Below are 16,791 nucleotides of genomic sequence, written 5' to 3'. Positions count from 1 at the left end.
TCTTTACAAAAGACAAACTGAATCAAGTTGTTCCCTGGCTTAAACCCTTGCTGACCTGCTGCACTCTGAATAAAACTCACCTCCTTACTGTGGTCCCTAAGATCCTGCGTGATCTGTCCCTTCCCAACCTCTCTGACTGCAGCTTCAACCACCCTCTTCCCCACTCTCTAGTCTCAATGACCTCCTTAACATTCCCAACTTGCCAAGCTTGCTCCAGCCCCAGGGCCTTTACATGGGCTGTACCCTCTGCCTTTAACCGTCTAGGTTCAACTCGAACATTACTCCCTCAGAGAGGAACTTCCTGACCGCCCTAAGCCCCCTCTTCAGAGAAGACATCGCCACCTACAAGCATCCTGTTTATTTATCTTCTTTTATTATCTGTTTCCCTACTACAGCCTGAGCTCCCTGAGGGCATGACTTTGTTTCCAATACTGTTTTTATTCCCAGCACTTAGACCAGACTCGGTAACCCAGCAGACATTCAGCAAAAGTTTGTTGAATGAGCAAGGAAAAACGGCATGAGCTGCTTAAAGACCCAGGACCGTGGCACCCAGCTCGCCTTGTGCCCTCCCATCACCAGCACCACTCACCTGTTCCTTGGTCTGCGCTTTCTGCACATAGTCTCGGCCAACTTTGATGCGGGGGGTGAGCAGGGCGCGGGAGAAATCTGTCACCCCCAGACCCAGGAGGCGGCAGAGTTTCTGGGCAGCTGAGGGTGAGAGGTACCAAGATCAGATCAGCACTGGGAAGTGGCCATGGCAGCGCCCCCTCCCGTTGGTGGAACAGCCTTTCTCACTAGAGTTATCACAGGTCTTAAATGTGTGCATGTTCTTTGGCACAACCATTCTCTTCTGGGAACCTAAGTGGCCAAAAATAATCCTGGATGGGAGCAAAGATGGGACTGTGAGGTTGTTCATCACAATATTGTTTACACTGGAGAAAAACAGGAAACAACCTGAATGCCCAACAGTTGGGGATTGGTTAGGGGAGTGGAGTTCATCCATTTGAATAGCTGTTCTACCATCACTAAAAATTACATTGGAAACTCATTACACAGTAAACAAGATGTGTACATTTCATGATAGGTACATTTCATTTTGAATCAAAGAAAGAATTGTAAACAAAGATTGGGCGCCAGTTAAAGACATTAAGGCAGAAGTGTGTATGTGTGACCTGCACCCATGTCTGCAACTTTAAAATGCACAAGAAAATAAGGTGGATGAATGATGGATGGAAAGAAATCTAATAAAGCAAAGTGTAGTAAAATGCTAATGGTAGAATCTAAGTGGTGGATAGTTGGGGGTTTCTTATAAAATTCTTTCAACTTTTCTATAAGTTTCATAATTTCCTAATAAAATGTTGGGGGGAAAGTAACTGGAATAAGAGTTCATTGAGGTGGCCAAACCCAAAACAAATACTGAAAAATTAATTAATTGTTCTTCTATATTGTGGAAAAGAGGGAGAAAGGAAAAACAAATAAGACATCATTTACAATGACAAAAGTAAACAGTCTAGAATGAAAATGAGGTCAGCGAATGAAACCCTTTGGCAAATGTAGAAACATAACACATTACTAAATAAGTCCTTTCAACTTTTCTATATGTTTAAAAATTTTTTACAAGAAAACAGTGGGGAAAAATTACGTTGGGAACTATTTAATGAAACAGAACAAAATATGTAATACACTAAAAGGAAAACACTTGGGTTACAAAACATTATGTAATATACATTCTATTTTTGTAGGAAAAAACACTGCATAGAAAAATGCCTGGGTGCCAAAATGTTAACAGATATTTTTGCCAAAAATGGGGGTGGGGCTGTGCAGGCAAGTGTGTTTCTTGTTTCTCCTCTGAATTAAAATGAGAATTAATAAATGTTTTCAAGCATTTATCACTACCATAATGGGAAAACAGTTACTACAAATACTCAGCTCCAGCAGAAACAAAAAAGAAAAAGAAAAATACGTGGCAGGAAATACACCAAAATGTCAACAGTGATTATTTCTGGGAGGTGAGGTCATGAGGATTTAAGTCCCCCCCCTTTTTTTGGTGCAATTGCAGTTTCTAATTCTTCTACAGTAACCTTGCATTATATGGGAAGAATTTAAGCAACAACATAAGAAGGTTGAATAAAATGCACATAATGTGCAAGGCAGTACTACGCTGCGAGGAACAGGATGGTTTTATAGGGTTCTAACCCTTTGCCCTTTGCCAGCTGGTGCAGCCCGTAGACTGCTTCTCTGATTAATGTTTGCAAATGCAGAAAAAATGAAATACACAGGATTTCAAAGGAGACTGATTATAATAACATACAGTTCTCCCCACAGATCCCAGAAGAAGAAACCCTAGTACAGTTCTAGCTTATAACCTTGAAAAGTTACCCCCCAATGCATTATGGGGGAAAGGCAGGTTTCCAAACAAGAGTTTATAAATTCTTGTCCGAATCTTGCAAATCAAATGAGAAAGTGAGTGTGCCCGCATGAGTGAATAGAGCCCCAACGCCCCAGGTGATAGCTCTGACCCACGCCCCTTCCTTCCTATTTTCTGTGTTGTACTGCTTTTGAAAATGAGCCAATAGCATTTCATAATCAAGACAGAAAGTGCTTCCCATTTCAAGGAGAAAGGGGTGTGAAGCATGATTTCATTTCTGTGACAATTATTTCCACATGGATACAGACACAGAACAAAGCCCAGAGAGAAATACCCCAGAATGTTAGCAGCAATTATCTCTCAGGAGTATGATTATAGGTAATTTCCCTGCCTTTATACTTTTCTGTCTTGCTAGAATTTCCCCATCCAGCTTGTATTATTTTATAATAATAAAGAAGCAGAGCTATTTCCATTTTGGTAAAAGAGGAATATCAACTATAATTCTGCTTTTGAAAGGCAGAAAAGTAAATATATGTAGAGCACAGAGGCCAGGAGGTGATCTACCCCATGCTGATGGCAGTTCTCTCAGGGAGGCGGGGCTGACGGGGGGGGGGGGGGGGGGATCCTGCTGCATCCCCCCTCGCTCCCTCCCCCGCCTTGGCATGCTGGTGTTGTTCAAACTTTCATCAGAGATTATATTTTTATAATCAGGAAAAACGTAGATAGAAGATGTTATTTTGCTAAAGACTCAGGCAAGGGCAGGAAATCAGAGTGCTCCTGGGTTGGAGGCAGGCCCAGCAGCGCAGGGGCCTGCTCTACATGTGGGACAAGGGATGCAGGGTCCGGTGGGTGGGCAGCAGGCCAGGGGGCGGTACCTGTGTTGTCAGGCATGGAGGCTTGATCATTGTTCCGTTCTCTCTTCAGGACGATGTTGCCAAAATGGAGAACTGCCGAGACTGTCCGCAGCATGGCTAAGGGGTGGCAGAGAGAAAGATCACGTATGGCTCCGGACCCGTGCGTGGTCTTAACTAGCACCGTAGAAATCTAGCTGCAAATCCCTCTGCCAAATTACACTACGACCCTCAGCTTAAAATCCACCTGTGACCCTGGGCTGGCCTGAAAACATATGAATGGATAACTGATTCCTGTATCTCGTGTTTGAGGTTCGCTTTATCACCATTCAGTGTTGCTCACATTGTCCGTTTTATAAAGTGATGCAGATAAGATTTAAAGGAACGTAGGGAAATGAATGAGGAGGGTCTTTAGAGATATGGAAAGATTTCTAAAATATCAAGTGAAAAATGGGACGTACATAATGGTATGTATGGCAAAAGGCTGTGTATGTAAAAAAGGCACAAAATATAAAGTACAGTCGGTTCTCATTATCTGCGGTAATGTTCTACAGAGTCACTGTGAATTCTGAATTAGTGATTGCAAACTAATGCTCCTTTGGTTCCTGTGAGCCTCTGGTCCCATGTTCATCAACTGATGAATACGTTACCTTGTTTTATGTGTGTTTCTGTTTAAAGACACCTTCTTAATATATATTGTTGGTTCATTCACGTGGAACTCACGACCAATAGCTCCATCATTCCTGGCTGAAGGAAGCTCATCCAACACACGTATTTTCTCCACGAGCCACATTACAGCCTCCCTACGCTTAGGGACACTAGACAGCATTACACACTATGCTTCGAAGGCATTTTTGACAGTAAAACCATCAACAAAAATAACACAAATACACGGTTTGTGTTTGAATATATGTGGCACTAATAGACTGCACAAAGGACACCGATTTACAGTTTGTGCTGAAGTAAGAAGGCAGAGCGTCACCTTGTTGGATCTCATTGAGTGGGTGCTGGGGCAACTCAAATTTTCGACCCCTCTATGAATAATCGCAATGACCACAAACGCACCAGGAATATTGTTTGGGGATTATGAATAAACGCAGTGTGTAGGGGAATTCACAAAACATAAAAAACCAAAAATCAGGATGTCCTGTACATATGGTCCCCAACTTATGGTTTGAATTATATTTTCAACTTCACAATGGTACAAAAGCCATACACATTCAATAGAAACGGTACTTCGAATTTCGATCATTTCCCAGGCTAACGATATGCAGTACGACACTCTCTAGTGATGCGGAGCAGCGGCTGTGAGCCTCAGCTCCCAGCCACGCGATCACCAGGGTAAACAGCTGACACTCCACAACGTACTGTGTTGCCAACGTTTTTTGGATGCTGCGTTTTGTTTTCTCATCCCTTCTGTCTACAAAACACCCATCTGTGTCTCCTGTTCTGGTAAGAAAGGGAAAGCAATGACTCTTGAGATGGAACTCAAGATAACTGCCCAGCATGAAGGCAACAGCCATAATTACATAACTTACATGAGGTATTCAACACGTTATAGAATAGGCTTTGTGTTAGATGATTTCACTCAACTGTAGGCTAATGTAAGCGTTCTGAGCATGTTTAAGGTAGGTTAGGCTAAGCTCTGGTGTTCAGTAGTTAGGTGTATTCAATTCATTTTTGACTCAGGAGATTTTCAACTTACAATGGGTTTATCGGGTAGTAACCGTAGGTAAGTTGAGAAGCATCTGCGTTGCTTGTATGTGCAGAGCTGCCACAAAGCGCACTGTAAGTGGGCAATGCTGCCCCCTAGAGTACGTATCAGGAATTTGTAGGGTTGGTTGGCATAATGATGAGGGTCACTGATGCAATGTGTGAGGTGCTTTTCGTGTCACAGACAGTGGGCAGGTGGGGACCGGAAGCAGATGCCCTTCTGTACCACACAGAATTGCCCATATCCTCTGTAACTTCTAAACGATCCAACGAACATTCACATTAGTGAATGGCAAATAGTGGTTTGTAATGATCTGAGACTAACCCTGGTTTACGTATAAATACAAAAGTGTTTTGTTTTAATACACAGTGAATTTTGCAGAAGGGGAGCCGCTGGTGTTGGTTCAGAATTTTATCAAGATTTGGTCAGCATTTTCGAACACTCTCGCCTCAGACAGCAAAGCTCCACGTGGCACTTAAGTGACCATATAACACTCTATCTACATCAGGCTGGGTTTGTATCTGCTGTGTTTATGGGGATGTTACGGATTAGGGCAAGCACCCCGCTACCTCTAGAACTGTTGGTTCTAGAATAGTTTTCACGATTTACGGACTGAAATGGACACTGATTTTGTTTTTTTCACTTACTCCATGCCAGCTCCTATTCCAAACACAAAATAACTCATTTAACCTTCATAAAAACTCAGTGAGACAAGTACTGCAATAGCATTTATACAGATGGGAAACTGTAAAATCCCCATTTGACAGGTGGGGAAACCGAGGCACATTTTGGTAGTCAACGTGCCTAAGATCATCCAGCTCATAACCACAGGCCTGAGATTCAAACCAGAGCGGCCTGAGTCTGAGGTCTGTATTCTTAACGGCTGTGCTTCCCTTTTCCTCTCTCTTTAAGCGTAAAATTCGAATGTAAATACGTACATATAGCACACATACAGAAAAGCACACAAATTTTAATACGTCTCGCTCAATGAGTCTTTGCAAATTGATCGCACCCGGGGAGCCGGGCCCTCGGACGCCCCCTGCTGGTCACTCACTGAACACAGGCGAATTTCACAATCACAGGGCTCAGCAGAAGCCAGACACGAAAGTACGCAAACTGGATGAGTTTGTACCAAATGCAAGAACAGGTGACACAAGTCCATGCTGTTAGACGCCGGAATAATGGTCACATTCAGGGGGTGCTGGTGATGGGAAGGGGTAGGAGGGGGCTTCTGGGTACCGGTTATGCGGGCATTCTCTCGCGGAAATCCCGAACTGGACGCTTACCGTTCGTGCGCACTTTTTGGCGTCTATGCTACGCTTCTACGCGGCTTACTTAGGAAAAGGGGGTGGTGGAGGGAGGGAGGAGTAGCCTCTTGGGATATTCCTGCCAAAAATGTGTAACCTGAGTCTAATCGCGAGGAAACACACCCAAGTTGGAGACAAAACAACTGGTCTGTAATCTTCAAAACCGTCAAGGTCATGAACGATAAAGACTCAGGAACGATTCCAGACGGATGGGGAGTAAAAAGTAATGACTAAATGCAACATGTACCGGGGACTGGAGAAGTGAGTGAGTGTGTGTGTATAATTTAATTTTTTTTTCTTTTTTCTTTCTTTTTTTTTTTTTTTTTTGCTTTAAAGGACATTATTGGGACAATTGGCATAAGGCCTGTGGGGGGAAAATGTTTTGTTATAAAGGACATTATTGGGATAACATGGTCTGTGGATTAGATAATAGTAGTAATGGTGGCAATGTTAATTTCCTGATGAGGACACTGTGTTGTGGTTGTTAGAGAACATTCTTAAGAAATACACACTGACAGATTCAGGGGGGTAGTTGAATAATGCCCCTTCCCGCCATGTGCCCATCTGAATTCCGGGGACGTGTGAAGGTTACCTCACAGAGCAAAAGGAACTTTACAGATGTGATTAAATTAATCTCCCATCGAGATTAACATAGATTATCCAGGTGGGCTCTGACTGTCATCACAGGGGTCCTTACAAGAGGGAGGCCGAGGGAGAAGCCATTGAGCAGAGGTTAGAGTGATGTTCTTTGAAGATGGAGGAAGGGCCATAAGCCCAGCATTGTGGGCAGCCTCTGGCAGCTGGAAAAGGTAAAAACCGAAAAAAAACAGATTCTCCCCTGGAGCCTCCAGAAGGAGCCAGCTCTGCTGACACCCTGATTTTAGCCCAGTTAGACTGATTTTTAACTTCTGACTCCAAAACTGTAAGAAAATAAATGTGTGTTGGTTTAAGCCACTGTATTTGTGGTTATTCTTGACAGTGGTCATAGGAAATTAATACAAAGGGTAAAGGGGGCACCTCGTCTACATCCTTATTCTCAAACAGCTCAGAATAAGTAATTGGAAAGATAAAAGAAGATAAAACCAATGTGGCAACTGGGGAATCTGGGAGAAGAGCATGCGGCAATTTCTTGTACTCTTTTTGCAATTTTTCTGTAAATCTGAAATTATTCAAAATACAAAGATTAAAAAAAAATACCCTGAACACAGAAAGATGGTGTCACTGGCTTAATGGCTTCAAGAGGCCTTGCTCTGAGGGACACACAAGAAACCCACTAACAGAGGTGGCCTCCTGGGAGCCGGGAACACTTGCAGGTTTTTACATCTTTTATTGTTTTTGAATTTCATACCTTTTGAAATATAAGCCCCAGTCCAGAAAAAAAAGCGCTGTTAAAAAAGGACCTGGGTTGTGGAATTAGTGAGATTATAGTGATGATTGCACAACCTTGTGACTATACTACAGGCTACTAAATTGTACACTTTACAATAGCAAATTTTACAGTACGTGAATTCTATCTCCAAAAACAAGGTCTTGGTATAGTTTGTAGGGCACGCTCGGTGTGCAACAAACATTAATTTTTCCTCTTTGTCTCCACTGAGATCATAACTCCTTGTGGGAAGTATCTGTTCCTTACTCATCTAACCGTACATTCCACATACAGTAAGTGCTCTATAAATGTTTTCATGAATCAACTTTAGCTTGCCAGCTTCGGGGCAAAAATTCCTTCCATGATCCCCACTACTTCTGAGATTCAATCTAACCTCTTATCGGGGTCTTCAGTACCCTGTCCCCGACCCTCACATTCCTTCCAGCCCGGGATCCCCTCACTGACTCCAGCCACACCAGCCTCCTTTTAGCTCTTTGGTGCTGCCAGGCCTTTGCCCAGGCAGTTCCCTCCACCTAGATGCCTTTCCCGCACCACACACGCCTAGTAAATTCCTCCCAGACCATCAGGGCTCAGCCAAGCCCCGCCTCCTCCAGGGACTGCCCTGACCTTTCTCAGACCACATCAGAATTGGTGACATGCAGTTATGGCTCCAAGCACCTTCCATCCGTCACCTCTCCACAGACTGTACTTTAATCCACTTGCGTGATTTGAGGCTACCTGGAGTACTTCACAGATCACGGGCTAGTTCTGTGCTGGTCACTGTTAGTTTAGCCCAGCCTCACACACTCCATCACGTGTGGAACAAATTGATATATTAATGAATAAATGGCAAAGAGTCAACGAATGGGAGACACAGTAGTGAAAGGCAGGAGTATGCTGTGACCTTGAGCAATCTCGGCCTCCTGGGCCTTGGTTTCCGGGCCGCCCAGCGGGAGGGACAGGCTCAGCGGTCTCTGTTTCAGCCTGTCTGGGTTCAGGGCGACTGGTTGGACAGGGACAGTGGAGAGCCCCGGAAATGCTGGGAGGTTCCCGCAGGGTGCCTCCCAAAAGCTAAATAAATAAGGACATCTCCTTATAGACGTACAATGACATCATCACCCCTAAAAAACTGAATGATCATTCATTCCTTAACATCAGCTCAGACCGGCCCAGAAGGAGTTCCCTCATAGCCTTTAAAATGGCCTTTTACAGTTGGCTTAGGCACCTGTATTGGTGCCAAGCACCCGGGTAAATATGACGCCTGAGGAGTTGGCAGTTAGTTCTCACGGGTGACTTCAGACCAGCAGATTGCAAGCAAGTCCCCGCCTGCAGAGGCAGAGGCCTGGGGCTGGTGACGCCGATCCTGCTTCGTGTGAATGGGAAGCCGTCTCCCTGGATCAGCCTCCCAGCTCAACCTCTCAAGGTGGCATTTATGGTGCCAGTGCGGGCGGATGGAGGATGGAGGTCCTGCCTGGACTGGCCCCCACGCTCTCTGTCCTGCTGCCCTGGGCTTCCCGAGGGCAACCTAGAGGCGTCCACCTGCCTCTCTGGGAAGGATCAGGGGCTGGCCTTCAAGTCACACCTCCTCATCAGTTGGGGTGAGTCCCCAGACAGACGCCCCACTCCCCTGGACCACTGTCTCCTCTTTTGTCAAAAGGACAGTCTATGAAAACGTGACCCGCTGGCTCCACACCTCATGGATGAAACATAAAATCAAACGATAACGAGACCCCACCCACCTACCACACCAGCAAAAGCCAGAAAAGCTCACAAGGATGGTTGCTGGCGTGCAGGTGGGGAAAAGGGCTCCAAGAGCATGGATGGCGGAATGGAAAACTAGCGCCACCTTCTGGACGGCGACAAGGTTGATTCTCTAGAATTTAAAAAAGTGGGGAAGAGAGAGGAAGGGATTAGAGGTGAAACCTAAAAAGCCACCAGTGTGTATTTGTTGGATCTGGTGCCAGGTGCCCAGGGGGTGATTACCCTCTGCTCTCTAGTTGCATAAGTGTTTGAAATGTCCTATAATAAAAAAATAAAAATAAAAATCATTCAGCAATAAAAAGGAATGAAGCACTGATGCATGCGACTTCATGGGTGAACCTTGAAACCATCATGCTGAGTGGAAGAAACCAGACACAAAGGACCCCATATCAAATGATTCCATTTATAGGAAAGGTCCTGGATAGGCAAATCCATAGAGACAGGAAGCCTAATAGTGGTTGCCGGGCGCTGGCAGTGGAAACTGGCAGGTGATGGCAAAGGGATGCAAGTTATCTACCTCCTTGGGCCACTGAAAATGTCCTAAAATTGATGGTGGCGATGGATGCACAACTCTGTGAATACACTCAAAGCCACTGACTTGTATACTTTAAATGGGTTTTGTACGTAAATTATATCTCAATAAGCCTTTTCAATTTTTTAAAAGCTGGATAAAAACAAAACTTGCACCTCTCCTTGGATTCCACCACTTCACTTCTGAGAATTGGGCCTATGGTTCTGCTCACACATGAGCACAAAGACCTGTGTACAAGGATATTCATGGCTTTTTCTTGGTGGGGAGGGCAGTCATTCCCGCAGCAGTGGGATGTAACCGCCCTAAGGGTCTGTCTGCAAGGCAGGGATTGGTTAAAAGACTCATAGTTCATCTAAACAATGAAGCCTTACGCAGCCACAAACAAAACTGAAGTTCATGTATATAGACTAAAACAGAATGATGGCCAAAATATATTGTTTGGTGGGAAAAGCGGGGGACAAAGCCCCCTAGCACTGGGTGATGAGCTAACACCAGTGCCACTTGGGACCCGATGTGGGGCCTGATGTGCCAGATGTGTTTCACCTGCTGGCTGGTGTGTCTCGGATGGTCCTGGGAGGAAGGTCAGGAGGTGGGGTCTACCTCAAGCTCCTGCTGTGCAGGAATTTTTAAATCAGTAGAGAAATATCTTAACATTTTAATCACCAGTACAGCTGAAGAATGCCTCTCTTTATAGAAAAAATAATGTGTGTCTTTTCTTACTCACCTAAACTATTTCTAGAAGGAAATGCAGGAAGCTTAACAGTGGGAAACTAGGGCAGGGCGGCGGGGGGTGGCCGTTAGGAGACTTGGTTTTCCCAGTAGGACCTTTGGACATATTCACATTATGTCACTACATGCCATACGTTGCACTGGGAGGGTTACCTGAGGTGACATGTGTCAGGAGGCCAGGCGGGAACTAAGAGGCCAGGCCGGGAGGCCCAGGTCTCTGCCACAGCAACCATCTGCATTTGTTTGCCAGCTGTCCAGGGAGGAGAGTGGAGACAGGCAGGCGGGGGAGTTACGCAACTGTGGTTGGGAAATCCAGCAGGAGAAACTTGGGACCCTGTGTCAATACACCCAAGGAGGTCAGCCTGTTTGCAGCCTGGATAGATAGCCAAGCCGGCACTTGGTTTGCTGCCCTCCTGGCACCAGGGGCCAGAGGAGAATGAGTCTGGCCTGGCCCTGCTCAGACCTGGACCAGTGAAAAAATCATAATTGACCCAAACAACAAAACTTGAGCTTCTGCAAAAAAGACTAAGGTCCACCTCTATGTGCTTGTTCTAGGTAAATCGTATCCCTCCCCCCAAAAGGTATGTTGATGTCCTAACCCTCAAGACCTCTCAGAATGTGACCTTATTTGGGTTGTGAGCCATGTCAAACAGAACTATTTAAGTTAAGAGGAGGTTGCACTAGAGTAGGGTGCACCCCTAATCCAGGATGAGGGGTGTCCTTATAACAAGTGGAAATTGGACACACAGACGTGCACACGGGAGAACGCCAAGTGAAGATGAAGACAGAGATCGGGTGATGCTTCTACAAGCCAAGGAACATGGAAGGTTGCCAGGAAACCACCAGAAGCTAGGGAAGAGGCAGGGAACAGATTCTCCCAGGACCCACCAACCCTGCCAACACCTCCATCTCAGACTTCTGGTCTCCAGAACTGAGAGACAACCAATTTCTGCTGTTTGAGAGACTCGGTTTGCAGTGCTTTATTATGGCAGCCCTAGTTTATGAATATAGTACTGCAACAGGACTACTGTCAAAACAAACTGGTGAAAAGGTCAAGGGGCCAACCAGCATAACACAGGGTAATGACCTGAGTATTTCACACCAGGGCCACCCAGCTCGGACTAACACCTTCTTCCCTGCACCCTCACCTCAGCCTCCTCCAGACCTCCAGTCCATCCTCCACGTGACCCAGAGTTGCCTCTGCCCTGCTCCCAGCTCTCTGTGGCTCCCCAGCAGCCCCAGGACAAAATGCCAGTCTCTCAGGCTGGCGTTTGAGGCCCTGCCTGCCTCTGCAGCTCCTTCCTTCACTTCCCTCTGTCATACACTAGACCGAAGTTTCAATTCCTCGAATATGCCGTGCCTTTCCTGCCTCAGGGCCTTTGCACAGGCTGTTCCCCCTGCCTGGAATGCTCTTCCCCTGATATCACCAATGCTCACTCACTGAGCTTCTCCAGGCCTTTGTTGAAACATCACCATCTCAGTGGGCCCTTCCAAATTACGTACTTAAAACAGTACCCTCCTCCCTCCTCCATTCCTTGTTCTATTTTTCTCCCTGGCACTCATCGCCTTCTCATAGACCACAGAATTCTTTACTTATCTGGATGGTGGTTCCCTTTAGTCAATCTCCCTTAAGCAGGGACACTTGTTGGTTTCATTCCCTGCTGTGGCTCCAGTGCCCACACACAGTAGTTTCTTAATAAACGCTTGAGCAAATAAACCAAGGAGTGAATGACCACATCCCCTGCCTGCCTGTGCAATGCCCACCCCTACCCTTCTTGGGGACTTGGAGCTCACTCACAGGTGATTTCCTCATGGGTGAATCCCAGGACCCGCAGGGACTCCAGGGTCTCCTGGAAGAGCTCCCGTTCCTGGCCGGGGGAGGACGCTGGCCCGTTGGTCAGGAAGCGGTAGTTGGAGCACGGTTCCAGGAGGAGGTCGGCTGCAGGGGTAATGAGCAGAGGCCAAGGTCAAGGGCAAGTTGTGGAGTCAGGCTGACATATTGGCTTCCTCAGTGGCCGCCCCAGATGAGTCCCTACCCCACTGGGGACCACGGTCTCCTCCTCTGTTAAATGAGTGAGGATCCTTTTCTCACAGTTTCTGTGGGAGGACGGGGCATGGAGTGGGTGCTTAGCCCATATTCGACCTTTCTCTTCCCTCCTTCCACAGAGATTCTCAAGTTCCAGAATTGCCCAGAGCAGGCAGGAGCCGCTGGGCGGCAGAAGCAATAGGCCCGAGGGTGACCAAGTTAGCAGAAGCCATAGGACAGCAGGGGCCAGCAGGGGTCAGCAGCAGAGGGCATGGGGGTTCAGAAGCCACCCTGAGAGGGAGCCTGGATGACAAGGGGCCAGGAGGCGGCCCAGTGGGCAGGAAGAGTGTGGAGCAGGAGACAGGAGGAACCTCAGGCAGGAACATGGCAGCAGGAGCCAGAGTGAAGGGGAGCGTGAGGCAGCAGGCGCCATGAAGCCACACAGACCAGGAGCACGGGGACCCACGAGGCAGCGGGAGCCGCAGCAAAGCTGGAGTCACAACGCTGGAGTAAGCACAAGAGAAGTGAGTGTGAATAGGAGCCACGTGGCTATGTAGCCAGTGTGATCAAGATCCAGAAGATGGCAGGACCAGAGGGCAGCAGAATCTGCCCGGCAGCAGGAGCTTGGGGTGGGGGAGTGGCCGCATTCTCTTTTTGGCAAAAGTTGTGAGGCGGCAGGAAGCAGGGCCAGCGGGATCCAGGAGATGACAGAATCCACTACCCAGCAGGATCCTGACATAAAGCAGGTGCTTGAAAATACCAGTGCTTCCCGTTTCCTCCCCCCGGAGACCCAGAGAAGCCAAGAGGTAGCTCAAGCTGCGGGTGGAAGGCATGGCCCCACCCACTGCCCCGAGCAGCAACACTGACCCTTGAGCTGCTCTCCTGCGCCTCCCAGCAGCTGGTAGAAGATGTGGAAGCTGCACTCGTCTTTGGCCTGGCGGATGGCCCGCGACTTCTCCAGCAGGTCTGGGCAGAGGCGAGTCAAGGTGCCACCAAAGAGGGGAGTAGATTCCACTCACCCCCTCGATCCATTCTGCCCCCCTGCTATCCCCTAAAGCAGTGGAGTCCTTCACAGCCCAGGCCGGTGACCTTGCCACTAACTAGACAAGTGGTCTTGAGCATGTCACTTAAACCCTAGTGCTTCAGTTTCCTCATCTGTGCAAGGGGCTTGACAGTAACACCCAGCAATGAGTTGCTGTGAGGGCAAATGAGTTATAGTAAGAATATCCCCTGCCATCATCACCTTCCCAGCTTCAGTTTCCCCTGTATGAGCATTGGGGTTATTAGGTCCTCCTTTCTAGGAAAATCACATGGCTTGTTCACACACTAAAAATCGGTGAGACACCTTAGAGTAAATAAAATACCCAATAACTCATTTACCCTCCATGCTCCACACTCATGGACGACCGAGAACATATTTTGCATACTAGTCATAACACAGAGCCTTGCCCAAGATCGGCTGCAAACCGAGGTCCACTGACTTAAAGCCCTGGCATTACTAAACTGCTGGGGACATGGGGCAAAGCAGGAAGAGGGGGTCCCACAAGGCAGGGTGGGGTAGGGGAAACACACACAACGTACGACCCTGGGTGCCAAGAGCCCGGAGCCTCAGTTTCCTCTTCTGTTAAATGGAATGATAACACATCTGCCTAGGGGCGTTAGAGAGAGAAGGAGCTGAGCTAACACATAGACAGCTCTCAGGATGGCACCAAGGGCATCGTAAACACTCCAGACATGTTAGTCACACTGACACTGATGCCCAGGAGCCAGGCTGAGCCCCAGACCCATCTGATTGGCCTGGGGGTGGCACCTGTCCCAAGGGCATCAACCCACAGACTGTTCACTGACCCCCAGGCAGAGACAGTTGGGACCTAACAGCTGTGCCTAGAGGGGGCAAACACAACGGCATGGGAAGTATGGATGGGAGAAAGTTCGCGTTCAGAAGCAGGCGGAGAACATGAGTGTGAGGATAAAAAGAGACTGCAGGAACCACACGGGCGGAGGAGGCACGGGATGGCAGGATGGATGGGGCAAGAAGGGTTGGGAGCGGTAAGAACCCGTGTCAGCAGGAGCCATGACACAGAGAAGAAATGGGCCTTGGGGACTGTGGGAAGCTGGTTGCTGCAAGGGGACACGAGACGTCTCAACCTTCCCCAGATTACGGAAGACAGTAAGCTTATCAGACACCCCTGAGGCCAGAGATAAGGGTTATTATTAATATTGTTAACATTACGATCAGTAGTTATTAGTCAATAATAGTAACATTGATAAGGACATTGCTAATTTACTCCAATCATTAATTTCTAATACCGGATGTTGTTCTTGAGTGCTTACCATGTGGCCATGCTAAGAATTTGATTGATGTTGCCCTCCAGACCTTTGTAGGATAGGTTCTATCTATGATCCTACCCCTTCTACAGAGGGGAAAAGGAGGCACAGAGAGGTCACATCACGTGCCAAGCTCCCACAGCCTCATGCTGGCAGAGCTGGATTGGAGCCCAGGTCAGTGTGATTTGTCGGCCACTCTTAGATCTGCACTCCAGGAGCTCCTGTTTTATCTTGTGAATTCCTACGGAGCTTGCACGCTGCCTGTCAGAACGGGGTGCACACAGCAGGCCTGAGACTGCCTGCTCACCAGGCTGCCCTTGCCTGGTGTCTGGGAACCTGGATTTTAGGAGGGGCTCCCTACGCCTCAACTGTCAGTACAAAACAACATGGTTTCTACTGAACACCTGCTTCCTTTCCTTCAGGGAGTCTGGAATGTTGGAACGTTCCAGGCAGGGGGTGATAGACATGACCAGCCCTCAATAAAAACCCCGGGCGCCGAGTGTCTGATGAGTTCCCCGGTACACACGATACGTTGTCACAACTCAATGCTAGGGAATTAGCATGTCCTGTGTGGCTCCACGGGGAGAGGACACTGGACGCTGCGCTGACCTCCCCCACACTTCGCCCGATGCTGGCTGTGCTCTGTGTCCTTTCCTTGTGATGAATCATGGTCGAATCCTGAGAGTCTTAGTGAATCACTGAAACTGGAGGTGGTCCTAGGGACCCCCGACCCATCACCGCATAGCAAGGCTGTGCTGACCTTCTCATAAAAGCAGCGGAAGTTCCCAACCCACTTCCCTCCACATGGGGATGCTACGTCTATCCCTTCCCAAGGTTCTGTGATCTTTCTTCTATAGAGGGGGAAACAGAGGCACAGTGTCTGAGTAGCAGGAAGCCAGGTTCCCTGAGTGTGTGGATGCCTGTTTCCCACAAGTGGTGAGCACAAGAGCCCCCCTCTTCAGCCACCACCCTTGTCCCCTCAGACACCCTCCAGGTCATGAAGGATACAGGTCTCGATGTTGGCACCCACGATGTATCCGGCAACGTCAAAGTTGATGCGGATGAATTTGCCCTGGGAGGGGAGGGGCGAAGGCGGAGCTCAGGGTCCTCTGCTTCCCAAGGGGCTGACGGGCACCCCCAACCCACACTCACCCCTCCCAGAACCAGGGCAGCCTCTTCACTTTCTCTCGTTCTCCACCTGAACCCCACCTCAATCATGGGGCCCCTCCGGGGGGGGGGGGGGTCCCTGGGAATCCAAGGTCCAGGCCCCTTTGACTTCTTTCCTCAGAACCCAGACCCCCAGGCCCTCCTCCCTCAGACCCAGGAGTCCTGGCCCCCAGCCCCTCATCCCTCAGACACACCTCTTGCCTTCCCCCACCGCCCTTCTACATACCCAGCTGCTGTTTGGCTGACATACAGCCAGGAACCGCCCTCACCCAGCACTCACAAATCTAGAGGAGTTGTCATTCTTCACCGTCTTGGCGTTGCCAAAGGCCTCCAGGATGGGGTTGGCCTGGAGAAGCTGCCGCTCCAGCTCACCCTGCGGGGGTTGGGAAATAGCACCTCAGTGAGAACCAGGGCTGGAGGTCGGGGGTCTGTGTTATAGCTGGCTGAGTGCGTGTGTGTGTGTGCGCGTGTGCGTGTGTGTGCGTGCGTGTGCGTGTGTGTGTGTGTGTCTGGGTGTGTGCTGCTTTCCCACATTTCAGTCTATTGTGAAGGGAACAAGGAAACATCTTCAAGATACATTGTTAAGAGGAAATAAAGCAAAACAAAACAAAGAAACCAAATTGCAGAACAATACCTACAACG

General features: G+C 48.2%; 1 protein-coding gene across 10 annotated transcripts in view; it reads right to left on the bottom strand.

Moving 5' to 3' along the window:
• The window catches only part of MYH14 (myosin heavy chain 14), a 91,524-nt gene that overhangs the window by 53,012 nt on the left and 21,721 nt on the right, over positions 1 to 16,791 (bottom strand). For all 10 annotated transcript variants that reach the window (XM_033129563.1, XM_033129564.1, XM_033129570.1 and 7 more), the window contains 6 exons: positions 16,430 to 16,522; positions 15,991 to 16,054; positions 13,522 to 13,620; positions 12,427 to 12,567; positions 3,244 to 3,339; positions 590 to 708 (listed from right to left, as the gene is read on the bottom strand). In XM_033129563.1, the coding sequence (XP_032985454.1) occupies positions 590 to 708; positions 3,244 to 3,339; positions 12,427 to 12,567; positions 13,522 to 13,620; positions 15,991 to 16,054; positions 16,430 to 16,522 (612 nt within the window). The remainder of the gene's footprint in view (positions 1 to 589; positions 709 to 3,243; positions 3,340 to 12,426; positions 12,568 to 13,521; positions 13,621 to 15,990; positions 16,055 to 16,429; positions 16,523 to 16,791) is intronic.

The sequence above is a fragment of the Rhinolophus ferrumequinum genome, chromosome 15, assembly GCF_004115265.2.
Source record: "Rhinolophus ferrumequinum isolate MPI-CBG mRhiFer1 chromosome 15, mRhiFer1_v1.p, whole genome shotgun sequence".
In the NCBI taxonomy this organism is placed as follows: domain Eukaryota; kingdom Metazoa; phylum Chordata; class Mammalia; order Chiroptera; family Rhinolophidae; genus Rhinolophus; species Rhinolophus ferrumequinum.
Note: the sequence above shows the minus strand (reverse complement) of the source record. Positions and strands in the feature narration are given on the sequence as shown.